The sequence below is a fragment of the Crassostrea angulata genome, chromosome 4 (assembly GCF_025612915.1).
Source record: "Crassostrea angulata isolate pt1a10 chromosome 4, ASM2561291v2, whole genome shotgun sequence".
Taxonomy (NCBI): Eukaryota; Metazoa; Mollusca; class Bivalvia; order Ostreida; family Ostreidae; genus Magallana; species Magallana angulata.
This window is the reverse complement of record NC_069114.1, coordinates 40,078,901-40,103,095: the sequence shown is the minus strand read 5'-3', so window position 1 is coordinate 40,103,095 and position 24,195 is coordinate 40,078,901. Positions and strand designations below refer to the sequence as shown.

The 24,195-nt window shown below is 32.8% G+C and overlaps 1 protein-coding gene across 1 annotated transcript; it reads left to right on the top strand.

The window, feature by feature from the left end:
- Window positions 1–9,909: 9,909 nt before the first annotated feature.
- LOC128182571 (carbohydrate sulfotransferase 13-like) lies at window positions 9,910–22,150 on the top strand. Its single transcript, XM_052851287.1, has 3 exons — window positions 9,910–10,374; window positions 20,323–20,390; window positions 20,800–22,150. The coding sequence occupies exons 1-3, from the start codon at window positions 10,233–10,235 to the stop codon at window positions 21,931–21,933; spliced, it is 1,344 nt and encodes a 447-aa protein (XP_052707247.1). The 5' UTR covers window positions 9,910–10,232; the 3' UTR covers window positions 21,934–22,150.
- Window positions 22,151–24,195: the final 2,045 nt, after the last annotated feature.

Here is a 24,195-nt window from a genome sequence, read left to right as displayed (position 1 = left end):
GTATTTGATTTATTTGATTCTTTACTATAGTGAAGATACAATTGCAATTTGTTTTAACCAATGAATTACCTAACAATTTATTCAGTGAATATTACTGAAATTGTTTTGAAACATTTAATAGTCGTATTTTATTGTTGAAACTGCATGGTCATGCAATGTCTTGAGAATCATACGCAATCAATTATTTTTAGTACAGACACTTTAACAGGTTTTAAGTTGCTGTTTATATTGATTGTAAATTTTTACATAAATGTAATTTTTTATATACATAAAAAAACTAAACCCAAATATAATTATTTTTTCCCCAGCATTTCATTTACTCATCATTACCATTACTTAATTTTCTTGAAGTAATGCATTACAGTACTATTACATCAGTAAAGTAATGCAATACAATTATTATTACTTTGTGTAAAGTCATTAAGTTTTAAAAAGTAAAGCTTCCAAAGATGGTGGTTGGACATTGCATGAATTTTGTTTTAAAATGTGCACATCTGTCCTCTTTTCCTTTAGGAAGGATGAAATGGTCTAATGGACATTGTCCTACAGCTCCATGCTAGCCAGTTCAGTGAATGGTTCATGAACACAGCCAAGAGAAGGGGATTTGGGCATTTAGCAGTTCTGAAAACAATAGATTGTCTGATACTTAGATTATCCTGAAGGCATTTTGTGTTGTTGACACATTCTTCACAAAAAAGAATTTATTGAATGCACTTCTTATTGAAGTAACCTTTTTTTTTTTTTTTTTTTTTTATAATAAATGGTTTCAAACTCTTAAAAACAACATTCTAAAAGGTTTATTCAATTGTGTTGTTATAGCTAGTGTTATTTACAATTTTATAAATGGATTTTTATTTCCATAGGTTTTGAATGCTGGATGAGGTTGAGGATTTTGGAGCTGGTTAAAGTTTTTGAAGCAGGAGTTCTTTGATAAACAAATCTTAGTTATTATTGTTTTAATCTTTACCAGATTCGGATATATATGATGCATCTTGTGATACTGATACACTTCACAGGCTTGGATGCTGAATGAGTTTCGGATGCTGGAGGAGGTTAAGGTATCCCATCCATAATAGTCCCTGACTCCCAGATTCAATGAATCTGAATGCATAACATACCGGTATATGCATGGGCTTAATACTCAGTATATTTGAACACAATTTTCATGTTTAAACATCAGTATGTAGGAGTGAAATGTGTCCTAATAAATAACCTTTTCCTGTTCTTGAAGAGTTGGCCGCCCCCTTTTTTTTAACCTATAACAATCAACTTAAAAAATTATATACGGTATAAAATTAATTTTCAATAGTTTTTGTACTACTAAGGTTTTGATTCATCTTTTCACTAAAGCATTTATTGATATTCTTAGTATTTACTTTTTTATTTTAAAAAATGTGTTTGTCCCCTTAGACCTTAATGCAATCTTCATTAATTAATTACTGCTTAGTTAAGGTCTTCCGTTTCCAACGGAAGACCTTATAGTTAAGGTCTTCCGTTTCCAACGGAAGACCTTATAGTTTTCGTACGATTTCTTATTATTATTATTATTATTATTTTTTTCCACAAATTTTGTGCACGAGATTTCTCGAAAACTATTCGACCGATTTCGACCATTTTTTTCAGAGAAGATGAGTCTTGATGTAAACTTCATACGTTTTTGAGATTTTTCCTGTCGGCACTTCCGGTACCGATTTATCGGCCATTTTGTACATTTTTACGACCTATTTTGTGCAGAGCTGATCTCAGAAACTATCAGAGATATGACTATGAAATTTTCAGGATAGGTAGTCTATAGTCTGAAGTTGTGCACTATTATTTTGTTTAACGCCAGTGGCGCCATTTTTTGGAGCTCGCCTAGGCACGAAAATTGGGTACGAATTTTCATTCAAATTCTTCAAACGTTTTCATCTGTATCTTTTTATCAGTTGATATTTTGTTTAGACATATATAACAAAAATAGTAGATAATTAAACGTTCTTTATAACAAAATCAAGAAAAAGGGGCTGGCCCCTTAAATTAGGGGCCAAGACACTCGTAAACTCTATTGCAAATAACTTAAAAACGATCAAAATTTTGTAATGCAATATAGAAGCAAAGTTGTTGATTGTAGCAATATTTATCAGGTAAAATCATTTTCACACCCATTTATGACGTAATTAGGGATTTTAAGGGGCCAAAGTACTTAAACTTTGATGCAATATATCTAGAGAAGGAGACATATTTTGTTAGGCAATGTAGAAAAGAAAATGTTTGCATTGATGATTCTAATCAATTCCACTAATCAAAACTCCAAAGTCTGTCCCCATTAAGGATCTATAGGGCTGGCCCCTAAAATATTCAATCATTTGTATCTCAAAAATGAACAACAATTTTAGATGGGTGTAAGAACAAAAAATGTTGGTATTCGTGAGAACTTTCGATTGAACTCAAGAAAAAGGGGCTGGCCCCTTAAATGAGGAGCCAAGACACTCGTAAACTATATTACAGATAACTTGAAAACAAGCAAGATTTCAAATATCTTTGGTACTTAGCCTTTTTTACAAAATTGATACCAGCGAGATTTTAGTCACTGTAAGTGATTGAGACACAAACTTTTATAAATGATAGACAATCGATTGAAGATATATTTAACGGGTTTTCTTTTGTCAACCGTCACTTCCGGTACTCACCAGAAGAGTTCTTTCACAAGTTTAACTGATTATCTTTGGTGTTTCATCTTCCATGATTAACAGTGGTGTACACTAAACAAATGTATAAAAAAAACCTAGCTTTTATTTTCATAAACCTCTTTTGTTCGTCCGTTTTCGGTCTCGAGACAAAAAACCTAGATTCACCAAGATCGCAGATTTGGCAGAGAATATCGATATTTCATCGTATCATATGAAAACAAAATCGGGCGGAAGACCTAATCGTTACTCGTAACGAGATCTAGTTTTCGTACTGTTTCTTATTATTTTTTTTCTCCAAATTTTGTGCACGAGATTTCTCGAAAACTGTTCAACCGATTTCAACTATTTTTTCACAGAAGATGGGACTTGATGTAAACTTAATACATTTTTGAGATTTTTCCTGTCGTCACTTCCGGTACCGATTTATCGGCCATTTTGTACATGTTTACGACCTATTTTGTGCAGAGCTGATCTCATAAACTATATGAGATATGATTATGAAATTTTATGAAATTTTCAGAATAGGTAGTCTATAGTTTGAAGTTGTGCACTATTATGTTGTTTTACGCCAGTGGTGCTATTTCTTGGAGCTCGCCTGGGCACGAAAATTGGGTACGAATTTTTATTCTAAATTTTCATGCGTTTTGATCTGTATCTTTTTATCAGTTGATATTTTGTTAAGACATATATAACAAAAGTGGTAGAGAATCAAAAAATCAAGAAAAAGGGGCTGGTCCCTTTTTTTTTGGGGGGGGGGGGGGGCAAGACACTCGTAAACTCTATTACAAATAACTTAAAAACGATAAAGATTTTTTAATGCATTACAGAAGCAAAGTTGTTGATCGTACCAAAATCTATTAGAAAAAATTATTGCCACGCCCATTAATTACGTAATTAGTGATTTTTAGGGGCCAAAGTACTTCAACTTTCACACAATATATCTAGAAAAGGAGACATATTTCGTTAAGCATTGTAGAAGAGAAAATGTTTGCATTGATGATTCTAATCGATTCCATTAATCAAAACACCAATGTCTGCCCCTATTAGGGATCTAAAAGGCTGGCCCCTAAAATATCCAATCATTTGTATCTAAAACATTAATAACAATTCTAGATAAGTGTTAGAACACAAAATGATAGTATTCGTGAGACCTTTCGAATGAACTCAAGAAAAAAGGGCTGGCCCCTATATTTAGGGACCAAGACACTTGTAAACTCTATTACACATACCTTAAAAACGATAAAAATTTTGTAATGCATTATAGAAACAAAGTTGTTGATCGTAACATTATTAGTTTGTAAAACTCATTTCAAAACCCATTGATGACGTAATTAGGGATTTTAGGGGACTAAAATCTTAAATCTTTAATGTGCTGTATGTGAAAAAGCAAAACTCTTTGTTAAGCACTTTAAAGGATATTGACGATGGTATATAATATCTGAAATGGAGTGGTTATCTCAAATTTCATTGATATTTTTATCGCATCGTTTAAAAATTGAACGGAAGACCTACTCGTTACTCGTAACGAGATCGTATCTAGTTAGTATTATTTTTGAAATTTCTCTCAGTAAATCCTTTTCTACTCTAAAAAGCATTGAATTAATATCAAAGTATTTAATACATAATAGATATTCAGGGTTAGAAAAATTAGGTCCTAATATGGGTCAGATACCTTAAGGTTTTTGGGGCAGGTCACATGTAAATGATAGTACTTGCTTTTTAAAACTTGAATAGTTGATTAACTATGTAAATGAATCACATAGGTAGCTACAGATACGGAGAGTGGTCTTGATTTTCTAGATGCTTAGGCAGGTTTAAGATTTGAAAACAACTCAAACTGTGTTAGGGTCTTTGAGCTATTTACAAAATGAAGTAAATTCTGTTTATAATTAACTAGTCAGACTTAAACAGTAAATATAACTATGGATGTGTAAATAGCGGTAGCTTCAGATACAGAGCTTGTTCTCAATTATCTTGATGCTGGAGCAAGTGTAAGTTTTTTGATTAGTTAAATACAGGTTTGAATGTTGGGGAAAATGCTCTCCTGACTAACTTCCATGGTTCATGTAACTTAAATATGGATTTGAAACATAAGACTAGCGCCAGATTCAGAGCCTGATCTCCATTATCAAGGATGCTAAGTAAACCTTGTCCTACCTCATTCAAATTGCTTTATAGATGTGATTGTTGATAGATAATATTCCATAATTCCTATTCCTATGATATTTAATCATTTGATTAATATTTTTAAAATAATATGATATTGTATCATATAATATGATATAGTATTATATTATATGATAACAAGGTGATAATTTTTCTCCTTGTTCATGAAATTAATAATCTAGATGTAGGAATAGAACTTGTAAATCGTAAATTATCCATGTTATTATACGCAGACGATATTGCTTTGATAGCCAAATCTACAGAAGATTTACAAATTGCATGAGTGGTGCAGACGTTGGAGAGTACTTATAAACACCAACAAGTCAAAATGTATGAATTTTAGAAAAAGTAGGACAAGGCAACGAATTTTGAATTTACCATTGGGTCTAATAAGCTACATGTAGAAACAGTTGATAATCATAAGTATCTGGGAATAACATTCACTTACCCAGGAAAATTTATGGAGGATGGGGAAAGGCTAGCTAAAGCAGGGGGGGGGGGCGTGCTCTTGGGAAAATTATTTCCTCAATACATCATAATGAAGACTAGGTTTAACTCATACGAGAAACTATTCTACTCTTGTGTCATTCCAGTTTTGGAATATGCATCCAGTGTCTGGGGGTTCAAAAAATATCAATCTTATTTTATATTATCCTCGGCAGGTTGCCAAACACTTATATATCATTCTTTTACACGTAGACAATCTTTATTGTTCAGAAAATAAACATTTACCGTATTATATAAACTGTGCAAACTCAAGGGTTCTAAAGGAAGCTTTATACTTTATACCGACGGGCCGGGTGTTAAATCTATGCTGACTGTTAATATTACACTTTGAAATGTATACACATGTCACTATAAATAAATAAATTATTTACTTACTTACTTATAAATGTCCTTGTTGCAAAGACATAACAATGATTGAAAAATCCCCATATTGAGTTACCAAGACAACGTTCTTTAAATTCTTTTTGTTGTATTGTTTTTCTTTTATTTGAAAAATGACATTGTTGCCTTATGTATTCCATCATGGACGGACCAAACTGAAGCAATTGCCGCCTACAGTTTCATTTATCTACAATATATATGCTATAATCGTTATCATTTATGTGAGGTCCCTTAGGGCGTAAAAGATGTCCACCGCTTTCCAGACAATATTTTTTCTCTTTTCTCAAGGTGGTTTACATGATCAGTCTTATAACTCATAATTCCTGAAATGTCAACATTAACAATTGTATTAAACTCCATATACATGTATATGCAATGTCGCCACAGCATGTGTATCTGTAAAAACGTCAAAATAACAACAACAACAAAAACACCAGAAGAGTACATTCGTCATATTTTAAAACATTAGGCTTGACCCTTACTAATACCCGCACCTATGTGGATGATGAACTTACAAGTATGGCTGGTTCAATATATGAAAAATAAAAAAAAATGGGTTATATGAACTGGAGGATGCAGACCATTAGAATTTTTAAAAATGCTCTTCTGTAAGATCCTACTGCAGAAATTCCATATCCGTTACGTTTCACGGCCTTCGTGTATAATTAAAGGTCCACCCCGTAAAGGGTCCGGCCGGACCTTTAATGTTAACATTTTTAAAAGGCCCAGCTTTGCTCTAAAAGGGCCCGGCCCGTATAATAAGAGGTCCGCCTAACATAAAAGGTCTGGGGTATACATTTCATTTCTATCTTTTTAATTTTGAAAGTTTTAATTTCAATTCAATTTTAAGTCCCAAGGTGAAGGATACCATGAATCAATTTATCTTTTGAATTATCCATGTATACATGTATTTTTGTAATTTCTGTTACTTTGATTAACATATTAGAATCTGCACCCATAATCAACCTAGGCTTACCACCCAGCCCGAACCATTACATCTCTCTCTCTCTCTCTCTCTCTCTCTCTCTCTCTCTCTCTCTCTCTCTCTCTCTCTCTCTCTCTCTCTCTCTCTCTCTTCTGGTGTTCCCATGTTTTCTCGTGATGTGTCTCTTTGATTAATTTGAGCACTAAAAAGCAACTTTTCGGGATAAATATGGCTTACTCTATCTTCTTAATATTCATTTAAAAAAAGTTTCTAATATTTAAAACATTCATTTTAGGTCTTCGACATTAAAAATGTAAACAAAATGTTTGTTTACATAGCAAAGAATTGTAAGCTCAGTAAATCGCTTATAACTTAACGAATGACAGTCGAATTTTGGCTGCCTATCAAAAATGCCTTACTGAAGTATCGTATGCATTAAAATCGGAAAATCTAATACAAACATTTAGGAAATTTTGGAGTAGGTATCTATCTTTTTTGTATGTAGCATATACTATTTGATTAATTAGTCAATAAGTTAATTTAACATATATAATGCTCTTAACAAGGAGAGTAACATCTTAGTTTAAGAAATCGTGTTTATTCCTTTTAACTTTTTACAATGAAATAAAATGAATTTAACATATGACGAAAGATGAATAATCAACTCTTGTACTATCCAGGTTAACATAGATATACTCTATACCTGTGTCCCTTGGAGGACCCCTTAATTTTCTAAATGTCTAATCTTCTACACTCACATATATACTGTATCATTAATTTTGTTCCCCACAAATATCATGGCATGCATTTCTTGCTCCCTCCCTTATAAAAAAAAAAATAAGAAGATCATTAGATGAAAATCAAAACCGTCAAACAAATTTACTTTATTTTAAGATTATTTCAAGGAGACGGACAATCGTTTGAAAATTAATTGCAGGGGTTTGTCACAATTTAAAAAAAACGTCGGATGAAACTTAGTTACAAATATGTTTTACTACTTCTTTTTTTTAAATATTAAATTACACTATTATTACTGTATTTTTGGGAATACATTTTATTGATATTTAAAAGAAACAATTACAATAAAGTGTTGATATAGCATCCCAACCATTTTGTTGTAAGCACAGAAGTATGAATTTAAAACAAAACGTCAAGAATACATAAATAAAGTCGCAGGCGTGCGGCGACTGTCCTTACCTAACGCTCTATATATGTTGTCTTCAGAAGTAAATATCGTTTTGCATTAAAATTTTCAGATCTAAATAAATATATGAAAATATTATACAGTTCGAAATTTTGTCATTACGGCGAGTTTTCATGATTTTATTGAAACTGTGACACTACTTTTGGACCAACCCTCGTATCAATCCTACAGTGTTGTGTATTTGTTGATCTGCAAAGTGCAAATTTTTCACACCCGAATGCTATTCATGTGGAAGTCTCATTTAACGTCAAGCTCGAATTATGTAGAGACTATTTGAATGAGAATTTTTTTTTACTATTTCTCACTAGCTCCGATTAAAGAATGTCATAATTTTTCTCCACTTTTCTCTTTAAACCAAATCATTAATTTTTTATGTAAAGAAATGTATCTAATTTTGTGAGGTTTTGAAATGTGAAGTAGTAAAACAAATTAAAATGGTGCCTCAAAGGCGCTCAGATAGCAACCTGAAGATAACTGCTAGGCAGTTTACAAATATATTTCTGCATTAAAACGCTTTGTATCATAGCAATTTTATCACAAATTACATACCTTGTATCTTTTTTGAAACCTTAAGAGAGAGAGAGAGAGAGAGAGAGAGAGAGAGAGAGAGAGAGAGAGAGAGAGAGAGAGAGAGAGATTATAACTTAAAAAATTATCAGACTTTTAATCCTTTTTAAACACTTTACCTGCAGTGAGTCAAAGGATGCTTTTTAATTATAAGTACACTGTACATGTATCATCTAATTAATTTCTTCTCTCTTTTCACGTCCTTATAGTTACCACAGTTATGTATACACTATATTATGAATGTATACCCTCTGTCCAGGTAATGCACATCTGCGACCTATTATCTTTTGAGAAGTGAACAGGCATAGCCTACATCCACTTCTCAAAAGAGAATAATCTGCGACCTTTTGTTAATTATCTTAAAATAATGATGGACTCTACCTAAAGACGTATGAATTGTTAGTATATTATCATATGTTCCTGATCTACTGAAAATTAAACAAAACACGAGGTAAAAAGACAATTTTGGTTGTGTAAAACACTACAGTGGAGACATTTTTCTTTCCCAGATTAGGGGTGTATTCTGATTATTCTGAATGTTAACATTAAAGGTCCGGCCGGACCAATTTACCTGGTACAGGCCGGACCTTAAATTATGCGACACGATCAGCTCCGAAGACCCAGCACTGTACAAAATGGAGCAGCAAAGGCGACAACACAAGGGCTCTCTGATTTGTTTGCCCATCCCAGCATCATCAACCATTGACTGCAGACTTGTGCTCTTTCCAAGAGCGTTGACACTAATAATCTAGAAAGAGCAATTGACATAGTATTTTATTCCCAAGAATGATGGGTCGTTTATAAACATACCTTTCTATGGAATACAAGCAAGATCACGATACTTTCAATAGGAGCAATTGCATTTACTAGTATTTAATTTTTGCTGCACATGGTATAAGCTAGGATAAAGGGTTAAACAGGCTTGCAAACTTGTTTATGTTTCGCGTACACACATCTATGCATGTCTATAATGATGACGAGACAACAATTTCATTGTTTCACATCTAATGAAACTTCCAATGCTTTTAAACCAATCTGCCCGCTCTTAATGTATTCTTAGCAGCTATACGCCACCATTTAACTCACATCTATGGTAGTTTTATTAAAAAAAAGAAACCCATATCGGTTCAGACGGTTGCTTTTTCCAAGGAAACGGTAAAACTGTCTTGAGGACAAACTCTCAGATCATAAAAATATCGCGAGGGATTGTCAAATGGTCGCAAACTATTAATACACCACTCTCCTACCACCAAGTATTTCAACCGACCGTAATGGTGCCATTACAAGACGCGTGCTTAATGCATGATTAGGTAACATCAATCGAAGATGAAATATGATCTATTCACAGCGTCTTACGTTATAAGAGTTACATGTTTCAAATGATCGCCTAGAGGACAATTAAGAGCAAATTGGAAAGTGCACACCTTTCTTCTCTAGCTCAACAAGTCACGGTGACTAATGGGCTACTGTCAAGAGGGGGCCATCAACACTGGTCAGTCGTCAATGTAAATGTCACACAGCCAGGGAGAGACGGACAGATATTCCTGTGGGCTCTACTGTGTTGTTGTTTTATTTTTATTTTCGTTAGAAAATATTTCAGCGTTCACTTGGAATAGATGATCGCCATCGCCTTATTTCCTTGTTTGATTGTTTAACTGGTAATCTTTTTCATATAAACGATTAAGGATATTTTGCGAGAGAGAAAAAAAAGAAGAGAAAACAACCCAAAAATGTGTTTGCAATTGGATAGAAGATTGTTCGATTTTTTTGTGAAGAATGAGAGGAAATCTATGCGCGAGTACTCGAGAAAGGAATGAGAAGATATATTAATCTGGTGACTGGATTAAGGATAATAACAATGAAGATAATTTACCTTAAAAGACGTCTTTCTCGGCGGCAGTTATTGTACGGGATAATCATATTGGCCTTGGTACCTTTTCTTGTTACCTATATGGGTGAGTCTTTTAAAATACTTCTTTTTAATTTAGGCATTATATTTTACATGTAAAACTTGTTTTAAATATAAAATTGTCTTTAAAAAAAACAAAACATTATAGCATAACCGGTTTCTGTCTTTCGAATTTGAAGCAAAATTGGTGTTAAGTCTAAGACAAAAAAATTAGATGGTGATTATTTGACATGTGAAGATGAAAATGGAAATTTTCTCTCAGTAAAAAACCCTCTCAGTCCACGTTTTGCCCTTCTTTTCACTCTTGTTATTGTCTCACTGGTCAGGTAAACGGTATTTACATGTAAGAGCCAAATGATTTATGACCATATCATAGTAGTTCCTATTTAAGTGACCAACCAAGGACGAAGACTTCAAGTGGCCTACAACATGTATAAGAGATCGGAATTAAACATTAAACAGCTTCATTTTCATTTGATGTGACAGTTGATAAAGAATTGTCGAAAAAAAAAAATGGGATCGGTAAAACTTTGTTTAATGAATTAATGACGTCTTGTGTGTTGCAAGGTCTCGGGGGGATGTGTAAATCTAGTAATATGTTTAATAACTTGTAGCCCGGAAGACAAAGGTTTTGATCCGTTATTAATTTTATTGTTTTTTGTTGTGAAGCTTCATTGTTGACTGAACATGTCCATCACTTAATTAGACGTTGTTTATTTGGACTTAAGAAAGGAACACAAATGAAATTTATGCTTGTTTCTCCGTTTTGAACATTTCCGGTATATGTTCAAATCTATAGGGTTTTTTTGTTATTTTTGGTGAGAGGAAATATTACGTATAATCATGTTTATAAATATTATTAAAAAAAAATTACAAACATATTTTTCGTTAATAATATAATAAAAAACAATTACTTTATTAACGAAAAATATAATTATATCATCGGAACAAGATTACACGTTCTATTTTTTCTCTTACAAAAATTTTTAACAACCGATTGATACTAGAAGTGAATATGAAAGCATTAAGGAAGGCGCATTTTTGCGGTAAAGCATTATATAACATGCTAGAATCTGGTTTTTCTGCTCTTTTCTTTGAAAGTATGGCCATTAATTACACAATCTTATTAAAACCCTGTTCAGATGTAAAGACAATTTTTCAGTTTTGACAGAAATGTCATCCATATCTCAGACCCCCGTTGCATTGTACATAAAACAATAAACACCTGTCATGTTCAAACAGGTAAAATGTGCAGCTCTTAAAAACCTTTTAAGTCATCATTGTTAATCAAGCCTTCCGCTACCAATGCATGTACAGGGGTTCATCCAAAAGGAGTGTCACACTATAATGCACACTGACGCTGTATTGTATAAAATGACATATCAAAAGCTTTCTTATCAAGATTCTAACTTGAAATAAAATTTTGATAAAATTCCGTTGAAGGCCTAACAAGATATTGATGTTTAATTAAATACATGTAATGAAATATGTATACGTGACATGAATTCACGTCATTTTTAAAGTTTGCATTTATGAATAAATTACATGCTTTAAAATTTGAAAAAGCACCAAACAACGCAATATTTTGAAACAGAATAATAATATCATAGACTTTTTTCTAACTGTATTAAATATTTAGGGAACGTTACCGTCCATTCCGTATATCTCCGCAATGCCCCTTGTCTCTAGATCAAGGAATAAAAAGACTGGACATGCGAATAGTGATACGAGGCATTTTTTGTTTCGATGGATAAAAATCACTAGAAAATGCACTGGAAATGATTTAACAGTTTTTGCATTAAGCCAAAAAACATTTTTTATTATAATAATAACGTTGTTGAAATTGTGAGTGAATTCAAATATTTGGCTACTGTATTTTCCAGAAGTGGATCTTTTTGTAAAGCAAAAAAAAACCCACTTAGTTGAGCAATCTATCTATGTATATGTATTATAAGAAAAAGAAGACTTTTTAATCTACCCATGGAACAACAGTTTGATTTGTTTGATAAAGCAGTAGTGCCGGTGTAACGAAGAATATTGACCCGGGTTGAAAATTGACCCGGGGGTCATTTTTCAACGTTGAATATTGACCCGGGGGGTCATTTTTCAACGTTGAAAACTGAGACCAAATTCGTGAAATTTATACCCGGGGTCATTTTTCAACGGTATGAGAAAGATTTTTCTAAATTCTGATGACCTCGACCCGTTGAAAATTGATCCTGTTGAGAATTGACCCAAACCTCAGAGTTTTGATCTGAACTGGAACTTACTCTACACGGTTTAAACGTACAATCATACACATATTTGAAAGTTTCAGTTTTAAAATGTACATACTGTCCGATACATATGCGGACGTGGCTAATTTCTTTATGCTGTTATGTCCAATTAATCATTTAGTTTTTAGATTGAAAATATGATATCCATTTATTATTACAATACTATGTATAAAAGCTAAGAAGATGACCGTTTGCTTCGGAATGGAGCAGGCGAGTAGGGCTAGAATACTTTTTGACATAGATGACATGGTTTTATTCCCTCACGTGACAGAATTTAAAGTTTAAACTTGTCACGATCTCTGATAAATATATCTAACAAACATATTGCCCGTAATCGTCACTTTTAAGGCAATTCAACAGAGCTCTATTCGACAGGCACCTGACGTTGTATATTTTTCTAATAATGAAAATATATAACCTCTATACTGCTTTATTGGGTAAAGGGTATATATATTTTTATCAAGACAAAAGGATGTAATGTCAGATACCTATGCTTAATTTGAAGAAGTCAGAATATTTCACTGACAAAATAATAAATGATTGGTTGTCATATTTTTATCCTTTTTCATATATACTGGGTTTTTTTTATACGTATATATACAGCATATACATTTTTACACATGTTTTCAATTTTTTACGACTTAAAAATAATTTTTCATAAACTTGACTGATTAACTTTATTGAAGCACCATCCAATTTTCTGCATATACAGTCATGGTTCTTCTTAAAAATGCAATTTATTTCTATTATTTTGAGTTTTCAATTCTATTATTTACCTGTAAATTAGAAACACAGGCAACTGACGTAATATATTTTCTCAAAATTAAAAACATATACCCTCTACAGCAAAAATGTTATCAATTTGAAAAAAAGTAGGTTTGCATCTAAATATACAGTCGGAGGATTGTTGATCTAATTATATTAATGGTATATACATGAAAATGTATGCGAAAAGTATACAACTGATAGATATGTTGGGGGGCTAGACTAATCCTCAGAAATATTGCGAAAAAAAACTATTTCCCAAAATCAGGGAAATCCTAATCCGGGGGGGGGGGGGGGGGGAGTATACCTATCCAAATTTTTTTTACCTACCAATATTTTATTTCCCCCACTGAAATCATGAAATTCCTAATCCGTGGGGGGGGGGGGGGGGGGGTAGTAGGGAGTAGGCCTCATCAATTTTTCAAGGTTAATTTAGGAACAACTATATTTGCGGCGATAAAAAGTGTGTGGGGGGGGGGGGTCTAAACCCTCTATGATGCTACAAATTGAAGCAACCAGGACAGTGACGGGGATCAGAGTTAATTCTTCTAAAATAATTTTATATAGTGAGCTTAATTTGGAAACCTTGCAATCTCGAAGGGATAACCATAAACTAATTGTATTCTACAAGAATATAAATGGTTTAGCACCACAAGATATGTAAGATTGAATTCAATCATATTTTCTTACTGAACATGCATATAATCATAGATCGAATTAGCTTTTTTACTATTTACCACTATATACTTATTACAATAGCTTTGCTCCGTCTACATGTAAATTATGGAATAATCTTCATGCAGAAAAGAAAATTTCATCAACTTTATCTTTCTTTTAAGTCAAAACTTAAAAAACAAAATATACTTAGAGCTTACAAACCTTTCAGTTAAGACAATATGAAATATTATTTTACGTCAATTACGGAATGAAGCTAGTAAAACTTACTTATTTAAGGATTTTTTTTCTGATGTGAGTCAATGTTTATACTGTGGGTCTGAATCTGAAGGAAATGTGATTTTTACCATGGATATTCAGATAATTATTTAATATTCAAGTACCTCATGTCTTATATACACATAATATACACATTTAACACGTTTAAATTAAATTAATAATGTAGGTGGCTGTGATAGGAAGGTCAATCATCTACTCCAACGCTGCTGTATGATCTTCTACTACTTACAATGTATTTCTATTCAAAAAATGCAATTTACCAATTTATTGACGAAAACAATTACTGTAAATTTTTGTGATCAAAGCAATTTAGAAACTTTAAAGCAAAATTCTATTGTCATCCTGTACAAAAATTAGGTTGCTAACTTGCTACAGATTCCATGAAGCAGAATTGTTAATGCCTAGAAAAATGAGCGATTTGGTGATATTTAGTTACATCAAAAGTTATTCTAACGGAACAAACAAAACACCAAAAGCCGGCTTTCAAGATATAGTTACTACAGCATTGTTCATGAAAGAGTACAATCATGTTAGCATATCATCATTTTGTAAACTGTTATTGGCTGGATGGGTGTGAATACAAAATTCAGATAGTCACAGTTTTAACAAACTGAGTGTGTGCAAACAGAAAAATCTCAATATGACATACTGTAATTTTATTTATTTACACCCACTCAGAAAATTTACAATGAACAATATCAAAGTTTCAATTTACTGGGTGAACGTAAAACCAAAATTAAAGCTGCTTGGTCCGATTTTATATCAAATTTTATGCACGCTTTTAAACGATGGCTATGCTTAGTAAATGTATAATCATAGACATTGCAGTAGTTTTACCCATCAATTATGCCAAATTTCAATGAAGAGAAATACGTACAAAATTTGCTAACAAAACAAACGACATTAAAAGGTACCGCGTTATTTCGCCTTATGTTGAATTTCACCCCTGACGACGAGACGGTTAATGTTGTATTACGACATTGACATCGCTTTAAATAAAGGTCGAAATGATCAGACAGATTACAAATAAACATGTGTACGTTTTGTTCGCTAATATTTCCAAAGTCTGCTTTCTTTACAATCGATGCATAGCATGCGGGTTGAATAACCCCAATCATTCGGGGGACGAAACCAAGCGGTTTCCTTTTCTAAACATTCCCGTGATGCATTTTGGTTTGTTTTTTCGTTTGCCCAAAGAGGAATTATTTTTATTTACTTTGAATATTTCTAACTTTGAAAGGAGACTGATTCTGCTGGTGTAAATAGGAGAAAGTCCATAACTTTCTAAGATAAATGATTTGTATGGAAAAAATTTTGATACTGTAATTACAAAAAAATCGGACCAAGCAGCTTTAAATAATATGACGTATTGTACACTTCTCCAGCAAATTAAAAAAGAGTTTTACTGAATTGAATATTTTAACTTGTAACCATGTATACTAATATTATTAAAAACATACATTTCTTTAAAAATATATAGATATCACACAGCAATTATACACGAAAAGTTTATTATGAATAAAATAGTTATAACATGTACATATTTAAAGGGATACTATGTAAATTCAAAAAAAATTATTTAAGTCTCATTTTAATCCCCCCCCCCCTGTTGAAACATGTGAACATGTAAATCTAAAGAATAAATATATAAAAACTGATAATTTTTAATGAAATAAACTCAAGTTATAATATTGATTCGCTAATTTGTGCTTCTTTGCTGTTGAATTTTGAACCGGATTCATGATCAAAATTCCACGATGTGGGTCAATTTTCAACGGAGTAGGGTCTTTATTCAACACCTTTGGTCTCAATATTCAACGTGAAAAAATGACCCCCGGGTCAATTTTCAACCCGGGTCAAAATTCTTCGTTACACCGGTTTTGCTCTATGCTTGTGAAATTTGGGGTTACGAGAATATAGATATTATTGAAAAAATCCATTTGAATTTTTTAAAATATGATGTTTAAAAAGTAGTACGCCATCGTATATGGTCTATGGTGAATCAGGTCGTTATCCTTTATACGTCACTGTATATTCTCGAATGATTTCAAATTGGACAAAAATGATCCAAGGTCAAGACAATAAGATTGTGTTTACTGTTTACAAATATTTAGCAAACCAATATATTTACTATAATGCCTGTGTAAATCCATGGACTGATTTTATACGACATATTTTAGACTCATGTGGTTTCTCTAATATCTGGACAGAACAATGTACTGCAATATTTAGTGATAAGTGGATTTCTGCCGCCATCAAACAAAGATTACAGGACCAATTTATTCAGAAATGGGCAAAAGATATAGATAATTCATCTAAAAGGTCAAATATATAAAATTTATAAACAAAAGTTTGGTTTTGAAAAATACTTAAGCATTCTAACACCAGAATGACTAAAAAAAAAATGGAAACCACTTATTAAATTCAGAACAGCAAATCATCGTTTACCGATTGAAACCGGTAGATGGTATGGAATTCCTGTAAATGACAGAAGCTACACACTCTGTAATAGTGGTAAATTAGCGGACGAATATCATTTTAATCTTGAGTGCAAAGTTTTCTTACCTTTACGTAAGCAATTTCTACGTACTAGGTATTTTCAAAAACCAAGTACATTAAAATTTAGTGAATTGCTGATGACAACGAACATCAAAACATTGAAAAAATTAAGCTCTTTTATATTGAATATCCAGGACCAAGTCTGCTGTCCAGCCTAAACTATATTAGCATTTATTATTATTATTACTCTCTGCGTACTGAACACCAATGAAACATTGTATTCAATTTATTTATGATGATCTATTTTTTCTTCCACTTTTTGTATTATTACTATTTTTTTCTCTTACTTACTTATGCTTACTAACACATGTAATACTATGTTGTATTATAATTTATATATCATCTATTAGACCTTTGACATCACAATTTAATGCAAATATGTTATTGTACCTCATGTACCATTGTATGATAATGGTTTGAGAGAATAAATTGAATTGAAATTAAAGAGACCTCGACAAACTGATCGCACAATAAATAATATCCAATGTACCCCTACGACCAATTGCTATTTGGGGTTGGGGTGTTTTTCAGGATGCTATTTTTTTTTTTTGGGGGGGGGGGGGGGTGTCCGCCGTGGTGCAGTATGTGCTGTACACCTTGTGTTAACATTTGAACCAGGGGATATCATAAATAGTGAAATTCATGCATTTTGAATAAAGCTGGCCTATAAAAAATTATGAAAATTATGATCACATGATAGGAGTGCTGATGTAAAGACAAGATGTCCAGTCTCTCCTTTTACCAATGGCTCTCAAGCGGGCAAACTAATTAGAAGTACGTGAGTTTGATAAACAAACAATATTGAAATTCGTGCCCCTGTCCCTTTGATATCATTATCCCCTTTTATAAACAGTACCAAATTTTCCGTTGTACAAAGTATAGCCAAAACATGATTTGACAAAACGAAGTATAAAATTGACAATAATATGATGTGATGTCCAACAGATGCTCTTATTACACTCTTATGATAATGGAAAAACAATGTTCAATTAACTCAGCTTTTCTGTTACAGATTGGATTTGTTGTTGTTCATCATTTGTAAATTAAATAAATATTTATTTGTTCCTATAATTCTATTGAATATCGTGTATTCCAGACATTACAGTTTACTGTCTTTAGTACAGTTAAAAAGTGCATTATAAATTTTGATTTCTAACTAAATATGATCACATAATTCAAATAAAGTTTTCCATTCAAATTGTCATGTTTAGCACAAAATTGGCAGTTAACAAAAAACACATTATACTGTAAACGTACTACATTTGGCTGTGTATTTTAGCGCTTTTGGCGGAACGATACTTCCGCTAAAGCAAGTACATCGCTAAATGCCATGCATAAATGTATAAGAATAGTCACATTCAGGAAAATGCTAATTCAAATCCTCGCCAACTTGTTCAAAAACTAATTTCCGCCAAATATCGTACACCCCAAATATAATACGTTTACAGTATACCGTATATCCCAGGTTTTTCGCGTGTCACAATTTTTTTTAAAAATCCAAGTACAGTGGTAATTGGCAGAATAGCGCTAAAGTAATTAAACTGGATACCCCCCCCCCCCCCCCAAGCTCTTTAAAAAAGACGGACAAATATATAAATCCTCTCCTATACAAACTTTCAAAAGATAGTGACTTTCTACTAATCCTGTTTTAGGATTAAAACAGACAGCGTTGTTTTCTTTTACATTACAGTAAAACACTGTTAAAAAATCTTTGGCGCTTCTGCATATTCAAATGAAGTCATGTGTTCCGAATAGGCCAGTGTGCTTGTAGAAAAGAAATCTAAGCCTGTATTTCATTTCGTATAGGTCTTAAAACCAGCACTACTATAAAATAATACTGAGAATTACCTATTTACGAGAAGAAAAATACCGTTTGTACGTAAAGTGCCTGTAGTAATAAGGTGCATAAGGTACAAAGGGTCATAAATCCAATGTCGTTCACAGGAATTCTTTATTTACACACAATTTTATCTAACATGGGAATATCATCGTTTATTCGCCTACAAAACAAGAAAGGATCTGTAAATATGTTTTATATCTTGAAGACACCATCTGGGTCCGCGCTCTTTAAACCTAATATTGATTCACGCTTCGTCCGTTAATGGGCGAGAAATCATGTTGACGTGGGAGAATGTAATAAGTTACGCTCCAATTGTCAATCGGGCAACAATAAACAAATGTACATGGTCAATATCAACAAAAGAAATGATCTTGGAGTGGGTTTTAATGAATATAAGGAGAATCTTATATCGTATAATATTCATAAAATAGTACTTCGTCTAGTATACTTTATATACATGTACGTACTGTATATAGTCCCAGCTCGGTGTGTATTCGTATTAAGTAAATAAATGCAGTTGGAGAGTAAAATTATACATGTAACTACATAATGAAGAATACTATTTGTTTGTTTTTTTCAACAATGAAAGTTTTAGAAAATCTACTGTTTTAAAGAAATGGTTTACCTATAATACTACTATTACATGTTTAATTTGATGTACATTGTAGTAGAACTTGCTTCTGTGGAAGTCCAAATTAAGGACACCTATTTTCAGTTCTTTAAAGCGGAATACTAGTATTTATTTTTATCAGAAAGCAATATATATATATATATATATATATATATATATATATATATATATATATATATATATATATATATATATATATATATATATATATATATATATATATATATTGTTTTTCCGGACCGAGATTTCCTTACGTGCACAGAGTAAATGTTAATTAGATGGTAACAACAAGAGCTTCTATCCAATACAGTAATGAATCGATAAATACACGTACATGTATGAATCCATTTTTATATCAATCACATTCGTGTCTGTCTATACTCCTTAACAATCAGCTGTTGGTCATTGAAATCAGCCAGCTGGCCCAGAAACTGGTCGTTTTTAACCACTAGTCGTTATTTTGGACTTCAGTGGCCTCAATAAATGCCCTGGGATAATTGTGGTTCTTTTCACCTTTTAGTGATATATAAAACAGGTCCTCTAAGTTGACGTCGAATGAACGACTTAATGTAGACACTTACTTAACAAAAATCGGCGCTTGGCGGAAGGGGCGGGGCTGTGTCACATGCATGTCATAAGTACATATTGGCGGCAACGTCTGTTTTATGTCCTACTTTTGAAACCAAGAACAAACTTTTTATTAATACATTTGATCATTGTGTTTAATAAGCCAATATTCCCTACACGCAAGAAAAAAATGTACAAAACTACAGCAATTTTTCTAAACACAGTATTAGGGTAGAAGTAAATCATCATAGTAAAAGTATCTACAATAGCAACCCAATCATCACTATCCGCTCCCTAAAAAACAACAAAAAGTTTAAAACAAATCAAAGTACTGAAAGTACTTTTTAATGGAAAAAGACATTTTTTGTACAGTACTACAATGTTTGTCTTCTTTTGTTCTAGGACAATTGACGGTCGACTCCGGGAAGGAGCAAGGCAGAGAGAAGAGTGTTCTGAGTAGACACATCTTTGTAAGTATATATCTACATCAAAGATCATCGTCATAAACCACGGTCCGGAGACCACATCGCTCTCTGCTAGATAGGAGAGGACCCTTCACGTTCATATTGTCCATTCTCTAAACAACACTATATGGTCTATAAACCAAGATAATTTAACTGATGATTTTTAATAATGGTATTTTGAAGTGGTGTATAAAGGTTAGTCATTCACACAATGTTACAGATGGTTCAACATTCAGCTAGTGTATACATTATGATATCATTCATTTACATCAATAATTAATCTTCCTTAAATTGTTCTCAAAACAAAGCAATCATCTTGAAACTAGCTTAAAACTGGTATCGCTTGTGTTAAAACTGTATGAAACACAACGTTCTTTAATCTCATTAAGACATCTTTTTCTTTTATTTTTTTCAGATGCTGAATGACCCGGTTCAAAAAAGATTCGATGAACGAAACAAACACTTGAAATATGAATGCTCACGACTGAAAAACTACTACGTCGCTCAAAATTCAGAGGCAGCAGTAAAGGAACACTTGGTCCTCAACAGAAAAAATAAAATTGTTTACTGTGCGATCGAAAAGATCGGATGTACTTTCTGGAAACGAATTTTTCAAATTTTGAGCGGGTGGCGGAATGTTACGAATCCGTTTAGCATTCGAGGAATTCAGGCTTATGAAGGATTCTCGACAGCAAAACGACTTCCGTTTGACAAAATCTATCAGTTACTGCGCATGTCCACCAAGTTCATGTTTGTACGAGAACCATTCGAACGATTGCTGTCAGGGTATGTGGATAAAATCTACTCACCCAACACAGCGTACTGGAACTTCATTGGGAAATACATTGTGAAGAGCTTTAGGGAAAACCCCACCAATGTAAGTCTCGAATGTGGACACGATGTGACATTTCCCGAATTTGTTGAGTACTTTGTATATTCTCAGAATTCTAATGAACGTCGCGATGCTCACTTTGTACCCAGTTTTGAACACTGCAGACCGTGTGAAATAGACTATGATTACATAGGAAAATTAGAAACATTTCAAGAGGACACTTTCCACATCTTGAAAAAACTGGACTTGGAGGACATGATAAAGTTCAGCGATTTTCAAAATGAAACCGAAACCGATGCCCTTGTTGATACGGTTGACTACGTCTTTTCAATGAAGCGTGCTATTGTCAACTGTATGCCTTTCACCAAAGGTTTATATAGAGCCTGGCGAAAACTTCAAATACGTGGAATTTTAAGTAAACATGTCAAATTTCCATATCCCACGGACAGGGATGTGGATGTGACGCCTGGTCAGTTTAAGGATGCTTTATTTGCCGCGCATGCGCAGTCGGGTGATAAGGAATCCCGAAAGAAAAACCGTGAAGAAGCCATGTTAGAAGCCTACAGCACAGTTAGCCCAATACTGATGGAGAGATTGAGAGACGCCCTCCTGATTGACTCTTCTCTGTTTGGATACGAAAAAATTCCCAAAAAGTTGTTGGAGCTGAAGTATACAGTTCCTGACAATGGAGGATTTCGTTACTTCGATATTAGTTGATTTGATACACAAGTGCATTACATTACCGGATTGTCGTTGGAAAATAGCCTTTTCTAAACACAGAAAAACGTCATTACCTATTTCATATATCACTGCATGGTAGCCTAGCAATCATTGAATCAAAGATGTCAAAGGAAATGTTGATTTGATCCATACCTTTCACCATCTTAACTCTTAGATGATGTTATTTTCAAGAATAAAAGTTCTATGTACCCAGGATTTATTATTGCTCGTTGTAGATTTCTTTAATTTCACTTGTCTCGCATTTACATCTTCATGAAGTTCGCATTTCTCTCCATTTATTTCTTTCTTTACGTGTAGTCACCCACATAAGAATTTCAAATTCATTAAATTACGTCACGAAACACGATTTACATAATTGCAAATGTTGAATCTTTATTATTTAGATTTAATTTAGATAATTGGTATATTAAACAAATCTTCATATTCAAGATCAATATGTGATCGATCAAAAGTATGTGTTTTTTTTAAGTTGTGAATAAAACACAATTATCTCCCCGGTTGTTTTTTGTTATAACTGTACAGCGTCAACGTCTGAATTAAATGTCCAAACAAAATTTCATTTTGTAGAGGCCCATATGAGTTTCTCGGTCACTTCCCAAATTGTATTTTGTACATCAAAGGTCAACTTTCAACAATTTATCTTTGATATAAATAAAGCGTATACAACTCCCTTTCTTCCAATTGCTAAAAATGTATCGGTTCTAACCCCATTTTTCCCTTTCAAAATGCGAGGCCAAGATTAAAAGTCTTGCATAGCTTCATCTTAGATAGAATGTTGTTAGTTCAAAGCATATAATTATAACGTCATAAGAAGTTCATAATGCAGCAGATTTACTGCTACTGATACACCGATACTTTTACTAATGGCAATATCAAACTATTTGTTAAAATCTGCCAATGTTTATGCTTATGACACAGGATTCACAACTACCGGCTGTTGATTGGTAGCTTAGATACAGTGCAGGAAGTGGGCTATGTGGACACATTTCTGTCGATAAGTAATCCACTCAGTAAATGACAAATATTCTACAAAAAAGGTAAAAAATTATTTTTCACATTTTTGTTTACCTATAACTTAACAAAATATGGTGTTTCAAATATTATCGAGGAGCAAGTTTGTAGCAAAACAAGATACGGGCGTAAGGCATCTGCATTTATCAATTTCAGTTGAAATTCTTCAAAGCAACTAACTTTCATCGAAAACTTGTGCAATAAACGGTTAATGTAAACATTGCATTTATAATAAGATAATAAAAGTTAAAACGTATACAGTGTACCGGTATATCATTTCAAAAATATAATATGTGGTTTTAAAAACTAAAAATTGTACAATTCTTATTTATAAATGCATTTTAAGAATTCTTGTAAAGGTAAAATATGTGAAACCCCCTACAGGTTTCGAACTCGTGACTTGCAGATCAGTAGCGGACGCTTTAAATCAACCGTGTATACTGGGCTAGGCTGTTGGGCATCACGATAGTGAAAGAAAAGGTGTATCAAAATACAGTTAGTTTTATTGTTTATTTCGAAAGATATTACGTCACACCATGAAGTGTCCATACTTCCTTAAACTATATCTAAAAGATACGCGAATCCTAAAGGTAAGACACGCGCATGTATAATTTCCAAATTCCCATTAAATGAAATTAATTTAGCCTGTTAAAGTTATCAATGAAGCATTTGAAGTAAAGTTCCTTCTAGATGAGTTTTCCCACGTAATCGCTGCGTTATAATAGCTTATAATACTAAGGAGGCTTGATGGTCATCAAATCATCCATCAGATCCTCCCTGAAATTTTAGAAATGGTAAATTCTGCCAGAAACTGTCATTCAGTATAGAAAGAATAAAAATATTTCAGCTTTATGATTTGAATGTTTTCCTTTATCTTTACATAGAGTTCTTCTTTTCAAGGAGATTAATAAATGGCCATGACCATTGCGCCTTCTTAAAGTGTTACCCGAAATACCTTCTCGTGAAAACTCTTTACCAAGTTGCTAATTGAAACATTAAATTTTGCTTGGAGTATATTGTTGGAGCCTTTTCAATAGTAATCATTGGGACACTTTAACACAATAAGTGTTACCCTAAACATGCACCACTGGCTTCAGGATCTTGAAACAATCGTATACTCAGTCAGAAATTTCCAGGTCTCCATGGTCTTATTTGAAAACTTGATGTAAAGTGTCCCATGGTACATTTAACAATACAAGATTAAGTTTTCTAAGAAACACTTGCTCA